General features: G+C 47.0%; 1 protein-coding gene across 1 annotated transcript in view; it reads left to right on the top strand.

Moving 5' to 3' along the window:
- The window catches only part of LOC133954625 (polypeptide N-acetylgalactosaminyltransferase 18-like), a 79516-nt gene that overhangs the window by 38154 nt on the left and 28496 nt on the right, over positions 1 to 12866 (top strand). Inside the window, exons 2-4 of the mRNA XM_062389039.1 lie at positions 5027 to 5234; positions 5380 to 5546; positions 11216 to 11402. Of these exons, the coding sequence (XP_062245023.1) occupies positions 5027 to 5234; positions 5380 to 5546; positions 11216 to 11402 (562 nt within the window). The remainder of the gene's footprint in view (positions 1 to 5026; positions 5235 to 5379; positions 5547 to 11215; positions 11403 to 12866) is intronic.

Consider the following 12866-nt stretch of genomic DNA (forward strand, 5'->3'; position numbering starts at 1 on the left):
AAGCAGATTCCTGTTCACATGTACACATCTGATCACACACCCCCCCTGTCAGCCACAGAGCGACTCGCTCCTGATCCATCAGGCTGTGGTCAGAGCAGGCCTGCCTCAGGTCTCTGTGTGTGTGTGTGTTTGTTTGTGTGTGTTTGCATGTGTGCGTGTGTGTCTGTGTGTACACACACGCACACAAAGAGCCATCGTGGTGTCTGAGTTAATAAACAGTGAGTGTCTCTGAGAGCTGATGTGACAGAGCTCAGCATCGCCCAGTTTACAGTTCACCAGGGATGAGCACCCCCCTTTACTCTCCTCCTCCTCCTCCTCATCCCCCTCTCTGCCTCTCCTCCTCCTCCTCATCCCCCTCTCTGCCTCTCCTCCTCCTCCTCATCCCCCTCTCTGCCTCTCCTCCTCCTCCACATCCCCCTCTCTGCCTCTCCTCCTCCTCATCTCTCCTCATCCCTCTCTCTACCTCTCCTCCACGTCATCCCTCTCTCTGCCTCTCCTCCTCCTCCTCATCCCTCTCTCTGCCTCTCCTCCTCCTCCACATCCCTCTCTCTGCCTCTCCTCCTCCTCCTCATCCCTCTCTCTGCCTCTTCTCCTCCTCTCCCCCTCTCTGTTTCTCCTCCTCCTCCTCATCCCTCCTCATCCCTCCTCATCCCTCTCTCTGCCTCTTCTCCTCCTCATCCCCCTCTCTGTTTCTCCTCCCCCTCCTCCCCATCCCTCTCTCGGCCTCTCCTCATCCCTCTCTCCGCTTCTTCTCCTCCTTATCCCCCTCTCTGTTTCTCCTCCTCCTCCTCCTCATCCCTCTCTCTGCCTCTCCTCATCCCTCTCTCTGCCTCACCTCCTCCTCTTCATCCCTCTCTCTAGCTTTCATCCCTCTCGGCCTCTCCCCCTCTCTGCCTCTCCTCCTCCTCCTCATCCCTCTCTCTGCCTCTCCTCCTCCACATCCCTCTCTCTGCCTCACCTCCTCCTCTTCATCCCTCTCTCTAGCTTTCATCCCTCTCTGCCTCTCCTCCTCCTCTTCATCCCTCTCTCTGCCTTTCATCCCTCTCTGCCTCTCCTCCTCCTTCATCCCTCTCTGCCTCTCCTCCTCCTCCTTCATCCCTCTCTCTGCCTCTCCTCCCCCTCATCCATTTATCACACCTCTGGCTTTTCTCTCCTGTCTCCCCGTTGAATTCTATCTTTTTATTTTATTTTGTCTGTTCACTTTCTTCTCCCTCACCCTGCCTGATGTTCTCCTGGTTATACGTTCGTCTGGTTCTTGTAAACTCGATTCCTCATGAACATGTTGAGGGAATTTCTTCAGACTTTGTTCAAACATTAAACTCAAGGATGAACTGATTGGAGTTTGTGGTTGAAGGTCAAAGGTCACTGTGGCCTCACGACACTTGAACATGATAAATCAAGTTTAACTTTAGGACATTTTCTCAAAGTTTGACCATTTGTCACGAAGATGAAGTGATAAGATTTCCAAGGTCACATTGATCTCATGAGTCTGGATTCAAAGTGAACAGGCTGGGGGAGGGAAACAGCAGCGGGGGGGGGGGGGGGGTGTCTACCATGTGTCTGAGAGAGTGGAGTTACTTTTTTAACATAGTAAATAAGTTGAATCCTTTTGTTGGTGGTTCTGACTTTCTTTCCAAAATCGTTCCCCTCTGTGTCTCTTTGGGAACTTTTGTGTGTGTGTGTGTGTGTGTGTGTGTGTGTGTGTGTGTGTGTGTGTGTGTGTGTGTGTGTGTGTGTGTGTGTGTGTGTGTGTGTGTGTGTGTGTGTGTGTGTGTGTGTGTGTGTGTGTGTGTGTGTGTGTGTGTGTGTGTGTGTGTGTGTGTGTGTGTGTGTGTGTGTGATCACAGCTGAACAGACAGTGACGAGCAGCCAAGTCTCTCTCCAGCAGCGATATCACAGAACAAAGCGACGCTGTTTACTGTGGAGCCGGAGAAGCTGCCAGACTGAACAGTGAGCTGCACCCGTGTGTGTTGACCTCTGACCCCCCCCCCCCCCCCCCCCCCCCAGGCTCTGTCAGGTTGCAGATGAATAGAGAGTCGTGCTTTCAACTGTAGTGTGTATGTGTGTGTGTGAGATCTTGAAATTATCTTGAACTGATATTTATTTGCTCTTAACTTGTAAATAACTTCCTCGACAGTTCACACACATGCAGAGTGTGAATGGAAACATGTGAACTGAGCAGTGTGTCCATGTGACGACTGCACAAACACACACTTTACTGTAGGTACTGTAATACACACACACAGACACACAAAGCCTCGTGGCCGCTCCACTTGATTCCTCCGGACCAAATTAATAATGAAACATGTCGGACAGAGTGCTGGGGGGGGGGGGGGGCAGGACATAAGAAACTGCTTCTGTCCTTCTGCCTCTCGGGTAAATCTGAGAAACCTCACACAGTCTTGTTCACGCCGTCCAGCCTCCGCTTCCTTTCAGCTCTTTAAACTTAAACCTCCTGAAACCTCCGGAGCAGCAGAGAGAAGAACCCGTCAGTGAGCGGCTGCTCATCCCGAGGCCGGGAGGAGAGCGCTGCCCTTCAGACCAATGAAAAGCCTTTCAGCTGCAGGAAGGAGAGCAGCCACTTCACAGACCTTCAGAGGAAAGAGGGACGTTGGACAAAGAGTCGAATGAGGAGAATAAACGATATGAAGCAGTTTCGGGTTTCGTCCAAATTTCGACCAAATGTTTTATTCGCCTCCCTGCTTGTGCTCATTGGATCGTTCAGCAACAAGATGAGCTCATTCACCTCATGCATGGCTCTGTAACGATCACTTAAATGTGTTTTATGAGCTCAAAACTAAATGATATGACTGTTCTTTGAGGAAATACATGAATGCAGGTTTAAATATCACATTTATTACCATATTTATGATTGAAGAAGCGGTAGGAAGTCTTTCCCGGGAAAACGCACTTCATCCAAAACCGGACGTCTATTCTCATTTTTCATATTTCCTGCTTGTTTGCATCAGTTGGACAGAAAGCTGCTCCTGCACTTTAGTTGGACGATGGAGCGGTAACGTCCTCGCTCATCGACAGAGCACAAGGTCGCAGGGAAGCAGCCTCCACACAGCAGTGTCCTCTGGGAGCTCTCCTCTCCATCCAACGTGCAAACACAGCGAACGAGCAGCCAGACAAACACTCGCTGGGGGAAGCTGCTGAGCTCACGTCAGCCGGCTGGATAATCAGCTGCTCGGCTGCAGCACATTAAACAGAAGTGGAACATACCTGCAAATGTCACTCAGACACTGGAGACAACACAAAGTCTCCCTGTACACCAGGACCTCCGGGACCCCGCCCCCTGCTGTCAATCACACTCCCACCGGCTCCGGCACACGGCCCGACAGACAGCAGGCTGTGTTTCTTCAATTTAATCATACAAAACTATTAACAGCACATTTATTTAAACTAACATTATTGTGGAAAACAGAATAAAGATGTTTAAATGAGATTTGAGTCACAGGAAGCTGCAGCTGCCTGTGACTCAGCAGGTGTTGAAATAGCGAGAAGAAAAGTAACATCTGGTTGGATTCCACATCCCAAGTGAAACCCAGTGAAATCTATTCCAGGCTCCGCTTGTCATCACCTCCTCTCTCAGAGAGAAACACAAACTTTGCAAAGCTCAGTGAGTCAGTCGTCTGTCGCCAGGCGTCTTAAATCCTCATTTCTATTCACCGGGTGGGCTCGATGCAAACGAGGAACAAACAAACCACATCGTGTTAACTGGATAAACAGGGATGACAAGTTGTCGTCAGTGAATTATGAACGTTCATCCACTGTAATGAGAAACTTAGAGAAGTGATGAGTTCACACTGCTCCCACATTAACCTCCACCAACCTTCATTCTCCATTGAAAAGTAGAAGTCGGTTTATTTATCCAGAGTTAACGTTTGCCGATGTAATGCAGCCGGTTCAGTGTGTTATTAATTCATAAAATGCTTAAATAGACTTTATTAATTAGGGATGTAATTTCATATATACAGTAACTGCCTCTGTGACTATATATATCTGTGAGACAGGACCCGATCTCATCCTGGCTGTGGCCCCCAGATGTGCAGGCCCGGCCCCGAGGGTCCCGTCATAGTTTATTCATCCATATTAAAAAGTGAGGAGGAAAACACGTTTAATGATTCAGGACACGTTGATGTGAATGTGTTGAGGATGTTGCTCTCCAGCTTGATGTGGAGCAAATGTTATTTTACGGGTCGAGCACCTCCTGTTGACTCTCTCACCTCCGCCAGCACCTGGGCGTCCCGGGACTCCGGCTCATGAGTATTTCATCTCTCTGGGATGATCCACGTCTTCCAGCCACTCGGACAAACACCAAACCGGCTGGTTTGTATTCTGCGGCCGCGTCGCCCCAGATCTGCCACCGTACGGGGAAAGAGCAACTCGTGTTTGGAATCGTGACGAGAGAGAATCTCTTCTTAGACGTCTCATCTCTTTGTGAGCGATGATTCACATTAAATCAAAAGTTCCAGAAAAACCTCGAGTTTGTTTTTTATTCTTTATTTATTTCCAGCTCGTCTGCAGAACGTGTCTGTCAGATTAGTACACTCAACATTTATGAGGGGCCATTTGAGGGGTTCAGTATTTTGCCAAGGACACCTCAGCATGCAGATGGGAAAGAGTGGGGGCTGAACCGGCAACCTTCTTGTTGGAGAACGACCACTCTACCCCCTAGGCCACACCGCCCTAACATAAGGTTTAAGTTCCGCTCCGTTTCCCCTGTGCTGCTCAGATGATCTCATCCCTCAACCAGCAGGTTTGGTTTATTGGTCACCGAGCAGACGTGGCGGCCGCTCTGTCATCCTCCCAGCGAAGCCTCCTGATTGGAGGTGAAGGACGCTCATCTGTCATCAGGTCGCTCAGGCAGCTCAGGGCGTCTGACAGCAAGCCGCTCTGTGGTGGCACTGGGGGGGGGGGGAACTCCGATCTATTCAAATTGACTTCTTAAAAACAGCCACAAAATGCAACCAACCCCTCTCTCTCTCTCTCTCTCTCTCTCTCTCTCTCTCTCTCTCCACAGACACGCCTCTGAAGGACGGCGAGGACTTGGCGTCTTCCTCAGACCTGGCCTCGGACCCCGCCCTCTCGCTCTTCAAACACTGGGGTCACGACCTCGGCCCCGAGAGTCGGAGGGTCGCCCTCAAGAAGTTCCGCTACTATGGCTACAATGGTTACCTGAGCGACCGCCTCTCCCTCACTCGCCCGATAGCAGATCTCAGACCTGACGGGTGAGTCGGCCGATCGATGGTCACACCGGTGATTGATTAATTCATCAATATGAGATACGATGGTATCTTCCTCCCATGGCTCCAGCCTCTAATGGGCTGATGGTTTACTTTGTTTGTCTCCCCCCCCCCTCCCCCCCCTCTCCAGCTGCAGAAACCTGTCGTATTCCTCCGACCTTCCTCAGCTCAGCATCATCTTCATCTTCGTGAACGAGGCCCTGTCGGTGCTGCTGCGCTCCGTCCACACCGCCATCCAGAGGACGCCCTCCCACCTGCTGAAGGAGATCATCCTGGTGGACGACCACAGCAGCAGCCGTAAGAACCCGTCCTGATGCACGACTCGTTTCACACTGAGACCCCCCCCCCCCCCCCCCGCCCCCAGGGGACACGAGTTCTGACACTTAAAGCTAAGGCTCATTTAAACTCAGAGCTCGCACTCGTGTCCCACTTGGATTTAAGTCTCGACAGTTTCTCCTGAAATCAACCACTTGTTATGATTGCGATGGAAATTCTGCACCAATATGAACATCTATAAGAAACCAGTTGATTTCCTGCAGTTAAATTTGATCCTGATAGTTTTCCCACAACATATTCTACATTTGCTTTGATGCTTTCTTGACATGTATTGATCACAGTGAATAACACCTGATCAAAATTAGGTTGGATGTTGTTTAGTTTGGCCCGTAGATCATAAATTAAGATGGATGACGAGTCTCCTCTTCCTCACGTCTGCACAGTATTCGGGGAGGAGACGGAGTGTTGAGGTCCCGCCCATCCACACACTCGACCAATCACTGGTCAGTCTCAGCTGTCAATCATGATGTTTCAGCCCGGGTGTGTCATTTAAAGATGGACGACATGACGCCTCCTCTAAAGTGAAGCCATTCGTCTATCGCCCTCTGGTGGCTGACTGTCATAGGTCCTCCATGTTAGCATATGAGACATGAACCAAAGCAGAAAATAAACAATCAAATGAAACCTTATGATCCCTTCTTCTCCATGTTGTCGTTGTGCAGACACACAACCACCACACCACAGCGTTGTGTTGTTCAATCCTGTGTCTGTAGCAGCAGCAGCGTTAAGTGGATCCAGTGCATCCGGCTCCACGAGGCCTCTGTTAGACTTTAGAACCTCCACTAATCGCAGCCTAAGCAGCGACTGCGGCTGGAATGAATTTCAAATACATGTAAATCTCCTCAAGTGTTCACCAACAGTAGTTAGTGCAGTTAGAGGGAGAGTTAGTGTCTGTGCTTAATGTCCCACTGGTTTTATACGGGACCGGGGACATGCTCACACATTAGCTGCATCACTGGCGTATGAAAACACATAAAAGTTATGACATGAGTGTGAATCGTCTGCAGGAAGACGGGTGTTAATAATCACGTCACGTTGCACAGATCATATTTCATCTATAATTGCTGTTAAGAGGAATCTGCCCGTTCTCCAGTCGGCTGCAGGTTTCACAGATTCTCTGCTCTTCAACAACACAGAGTTTAGTTCTGGTGCTTTCCACAGGTTGGATGCATGTTGTTGTGAGCGACCAGGGAGAGAGATAGGTTCATAATTTACCTCCAATCATTCCCTCTTACAGTTTCCTCCTCATTGGAAATCTAAGTTAATGCTCCTGCTTGACGCTGAATAACAAGGTTCTGGGTCATAAAGGGAATCGATGGGAGATAATTCAGCGAACGCTCCTGATCCTATTGTTGCTTATTGATCATAAACACGCTGTAATTATGAGAAATGGGGGCGGACAGGGTTCGGGTGGAGGCAGGAGGTGAGAGGAGGTGCCGTCAGGATCATTATGAGACGTCTTCCTCCTACAAAGATCTGTGACGACCTTCAGAGGAAATTATTGTGATTTGTTCATAAACTAATTTAAACTAAATTAGTCGTGTGTCCGGTTCGGATTCTGGTTTTCACACCTCACGTGGTGCGGACCAGCAGAACAAAGCTCGTGGTCTCATTCTGGATCCAGCTGAAGTAGAGACAGAATGAAACGATAGGAGAAGAGGAGGAGGAAGCAGCTGCAGTCTGCACGATGAAGACGCTCTGTGCTTGAAGGTGCTGATCCAAATGAACCACTTCATATGGTGTGAAAACCCAAATCTAACCAGATCACATGAAAACACTCTTGATCTGTTAATCATGCTCTTTATGCTGAATACGCTGTGTCATGTTCATTCTATGGTTTAATGGATTTCTAGTTTGTTGTGATTCCTCATTTCTCAGCACAGCTCGTGTCTCACTCTTCATCTGTCGTCTGCGTTGCTTTAATCTTTGTTATTTAAATGTTATCACCTCAAAAGTCCTCACGACCAAAACTCTGCAGCTGCTCAACACGTTTATAGAATGATGATTAATGTGCATATGAATAAATTAATGGAATGAAACGTTATCAGTCAAAGAATCTGTCACACTAAGTTGAGGGTCCACCACACCTCCGCAGTGAAGTCAAAGTTTCTCCTCTTTGCTCAGAGCTGCTCTAGAATCTTCCCTGAATCCCAAACCAGGCTCGTCAGGTTTATTCTGTGTTTTTCTGAGATTAAAGAAGATTGATGAGTCGAGACGTCTGAGGTTTAATCCATAAAATTCCACAAGGTGCAGATTAAAGATCACTGAGCTGTGTAAACCTAAAAAACGTATTATTCACATTTATCAAAACGTGTGTGTTATCAAAAATATGAAAACTGAATCTGAGACGAGTTCCAGACGTCAGTGGTTCACAGACACCGGATCCTAATGACTTCACTCATTCATTTGAAAATGATGTTTGTGGTGGGGATGTTCACAGATATTAAAAAACCATTTGATTTCTGCAGAATGTGAAAAAGGAATCAATCTCCTCTCCAGTGGTGGGACACGCCCAGTCGCTCCCACCAGGTCTCGGAGTGGACTGGTGGAGAACTGGTCTCCTGTTGTTCAGACGCAGCTGCACGTGGGCGTCAACATGTTTCACAGTGTGAACCAGACGTCTGAGCCTTAATTAGATAACTGGAGGTGCGCTTGATTTAATTGTGTTTTCTTACCTCCAGCCGTGAGGTTATTTTTCTATCAGCTTTCATTTGTTTGTCTGTCAGCTCGCTGGATCTTATAAAAAACCACTGGACGGATTATGATGGAACTCGGATGCAGGACGTGGAGTCGGGGGAGAATTCATTAAACTGGGAAGTGGATCCGGGGTTTATTTGTTTTTCTTTCTTTAACATTGTGAGGTCGGAACATTTTTCATCATTTTCATTGATTTCTCAGAGAACAATAAAATATATTCCTGAGCGTGTGAACTGTCCTGGATTTAAATGTCTATGGAAACAAATTGGGTTAGAAACCTGGAACTACAACCACTGTGGAGCTGGGAATTTAAAATTGGCTTAAGCTGCTTGTTTGAATTGAAGGAGAGTTTTCCACTACGTTTGTTTTTATGATAGTTTGTTGGTTATAAAGAAAATCTACTGGATGATTTTCTATGAAACTTGGTGGAGGTTTGTGGTTCGAGTCAGAAAACAACTCGTAACTTTTCACTGTGAATCCGGAGCAAGAGACTTTTTAATGATTTCCCACTCAGTAAATCTTGAGTCTTGATCAAAACAATCCGTCACATTTAGGAAACTGATATTTATGAGTGTGTGTAAATTTAGCTTCATTAGATTTTAGGGACTGTTGAGGTTTGAGCTCCTCTGAGTCACATTCCAATCGGATGTTGTATTGTAATTACAAAGAGTTGTGGGTTTTACAACAGACGACAAAAAACACTCCCATGATCCTCACATCTTTGAAATGAGTCTGTAACATATGTTAGAAATCTGTCTTATTGACGCCTGGAGCTCGAGCTCAGAGGAAACTTTTTTTATTAGACTTTGGAAAGATTCAACCAGAGAGGAAATGAAACAACTGTTTTTTAATGGACAATAAACTGCACTGAAGATTTCTCCAAATCGGAAACAAAGACCAAACCTAAAAGGAAACTCAAACCTGTTTGTTTTCCTCTGTCATGGTTCATGTTGATGCCTCAGAGAATATTCCAGGTATGTTTCTGACCCTGTTGAATTTCAAAGTGGTTCAATAAGGAGTCTGTGGGACCTTGGTGGTGCTTTTAGCTCCGGTGTGCATGAAACACAAAAGTTTCCAACACTCCCCAGTCCAGTTTGAAACGAGCCCATCGCTCCTCCAGGTCAGCAGCAGCAGACTGGGGCTCATTAGAGGGAAACAGAGGGAGTTCAGAATCCAGGCTGATGCTCCTAATGAATAGAGAGGAGGGCAGTAGCTGGAGCCTGTGGGCAGGATTACAACACACACATATAACAACAAGAAAAAGATGTACGCTGTCCCATTGTGGGGCGTGTGTGTCTGTGTGTGTGTGTTTTCCTTTTGTCTACGTGAATGTGTGCAAAGCATGTTTGAAATCATCCATGAAGAAAAACAGGAGTGACACTAAAAAAACACAAACGCACAACATATCTGAGCATAATCAGAACAATGTGCACGTGAGCTCCATGATTTCCTGCCAAACCATTTTTATAACAACCTTTAGATCTGTTTCCTGTTTTCTTCTCATCTCAATGTTCTTATTAAGCTGGAGATGTTGGTGAGTCAGTGATTTGAAACCTCATTAACTGTTGGATTGATTGTTGACTGTGGCAGTTCTGGGGGGCACATTTCTGCAGAGAGCAACAAAACAAACCTTCCCCTGTGTGTATTGTGATTTCTCATAGTGAAACTTTTACCTTCACCAAGCAGCTAGCGTTTCATACATGTGTCGTCATGAGGTGTGGGAGTGTTTGGTTCATTGTGAAACTGAGGCTGTTGCTGCTATTATCCAAATGTGAAAGTGACATTTCAAGAACGTTCTCTAAAACCCTGTTTATCTCACTAGAGACAGAAACACTTCATTTATCTTCTTTATGATAAAAACCTGCGTCACACCGACTTTCAGATTCGTCTCTTTCCAAGTCTTTCAACTGAACAAATACATTTCAATTATGTCTGTTTACAGAGAAGCACATGTTGTATCTGTCAGAGCGTTTAGTTAGAGGGCAAACTGACTTGAAGGAGTCAAACAGGATTCAAACTACCACACTTTGTCATAATTACACGTGATAAATAAACATTCTGAAATCACTGCAGTGGCTGAGTTATCAGTGTTCCCTCATCTTAAAGAAAGCTTCTCAAAAGGCTTTGGGACCCGACTGCAGAGATTTGATCCCATCACCCTCAGGATGGAGGTGGAGCTCTGCTGCTGCCTGATAAGAGCCAGTCTGCTGCCGGAGCTCCAGTTCCTCCCGGGGGTGGAAGAATGGGACTGAAGTGCAGACCAGTCAGGATCTTCCACTGGGACCATTTAGATTGGTGGAGGCTCTGTTGTGTTGAAACACAAAGTTGGGAACACGTTGTTTCCTTCACCAACAAGGTTATCGTTTTATTTTATTACGATTTAGGACCAAATTAACTTTAGGTAAACTTTGCTGAACTTTATTTTTCTTTTGCTGTTTACTCCTGCACATCCTCGCTCTGCCTCCTTTGTGCTGCACTCAGCACCCTCCTCCTCCTCCTCCTCCTCCTCCTCCTGGTCGTGGTATTTGGTTTTATGTAAATTCAGCATTTTTGTGCATTCAATATGAGCTTATGTGCATTCCATTGTGTTTCCACGACTCCGATGCGGCCCCATGAAATGTAAATGTGTTTTTGTTGTTGCAGATAAAACCTGAACAAGTATCAGCACTCAAGTGAAATGTGTTGGTTAATTGTTTTAAGTCAGAGTCAAACCTCAGGAGTCCACACACACACACACACACACACACACACACACACACACACACACACACACACACAGACACACACACACACAGGGAGTTGCTGTGGCGCTTTGTTGATAAGACCAATACTCAACAAGCTTCTCTGACTTTGCTTTAACTTTTGTGTGTCTCTGTGTGTGTGTCTCTCTGTGTGTGTGTGTGTGTGTGTCTGTGTGTGCCCTCCCCCCCCAGTGGAGCTGAAGGAGCACCTGCAGAGCTTCGTGGACGAGACCAACACGCAGCACGGCCCAGACTTCATCAAGCTGGTCCACCACGACAAGCAGGAGGGGCTGATCCGGTCCAGGGTCCGGGGCTGGAGAGCCGCCTCCGCCCCCGTGGTCGCTCTGTTCGACGCACACGTGGAGTTCAACATCGGCTGGTGAGCACACACTTTGTGTTCTTAAACGAGCCTCAGCAGTTTGTGAAGTAGAACCGACGAGTGAGCTCGACAGGTGAAGCCACCGAGTCTTCACCGATCTGCACAGCAGGTGAACATACAGGAAATACAAACTTTAGATTATAAATGATATTCATAAGCTGTTTTCAGACAGAACTCTGGAAGATGTCTGAAAATTCTGGACATTTTCCTGATTGTGTTGGTCACATATGAAGAAGGAGCAGCAGATCATCAGCCCGGTGGGAGAAGAAGCTGCTGACTCAGCCCTTATTTTTTTATTTTTGGCGTCTTCTAATTCTTTGGCTCTTCTTTTCATCCTGAGATATTTGTGATCTTCAGGATCCGTCACGTCCTCAACACGCCCACTCGCTCTCCCTCTTCTCAGGAAAAGGTTCAGACCTCGGTGAAGCTGTGACAGCAGCTCTCACCTCACAGCAGGGTCTCCTCCACGCGGCCCTGTGAACCTCTGACAGACCAAGTGTTGATTGCTTCTCCCTGGACTCTGCTTCTTCACTCATTAGACTCTAGATCTCTGTCCTAATCCAGAGATGGTTAGATGTTCCCACCTGCACTCAGTCCAGAGGTGATTAAACCAGCCACTGAATGTGATTAGAGCAAATAGAGAGAATCCATGACTCAATTAGGAGGCCAGTGGAACCCATTAATTATCCCCTGTCCTTTGTAGCTGGAACCAACTCTGACGCTTTGTCCCGGTGCAGCGACGATGAAGCAGAGAGGAGAAGTGAGAGAAGAATGAAAAGCTGGCAGATTGAATTTCCTCGACACAACAGTTTATCAGGGAAAGCAGCAGAAAAGAACTTTGAGTGACGAGAAGCAATTTATTCATGAGCCGGTGAATGACGGGATTATTCTGTTTCCTCCCTGTGTGTTGGTTCTGTGGAGGAGCGGTGGAGCTGGAACCGGTTCCAGACCGGTGACATGTTTATTAGTGTTTAGGTCAGAGAGTGAGTCGGTCGTGGGAGCAGCTGGAACAGAAGGGATTTATATTCAGGCTGTGTGTGTTTCAAAGAGAAGCAGAGACTCAGGTTGTTGTGGTCCAGAACATCTTAATTAAACCTGTGGTTATTGTCTTTGACGCTGAGACAGAGACTGGACTGCTTGAGAACAGCCTGAACATCCCAGAATTTAAATTGTAATCGTTTTATCTTAGTTTCTGCAGATGAGAGACGGGAGGATGTTCCTTCTTCTTGACTCTTGAAGGCTCCAAACCACAGAGAATGAAGAAGACTTCAATCATTTTCTCTTTTGAAAGTGTTGTGGCCTTGGGCCCTGATATGAACGTATGTCCTGAGGGATCTGATCCCACGAGTTCAGGGCTGAGTTCACGTTTGAACGCACCACAATGCGTCCTGAGATCCGATCTGTGAGTTGGTCCACATTGGTCTGGGACGCTTGTTTCCATCTTTTGTTGTGTGAATGCAACAC

The sequence above is a fragment of the Platichthys flesus genome, chromosome 6, assembly GCF_949316205.1.
Source record: "Platichthys flesus chromosome 6, fPlaFle2.1, whole genome shotgun sequence".
In the NCBI taxonomy this organism is placed as follows: Eukaryota; Metazoa; Chordata; class Actinopteri; order Pleuronectiformes; family Pleuronectidae; genus Platichthys; species Platichthys flesus.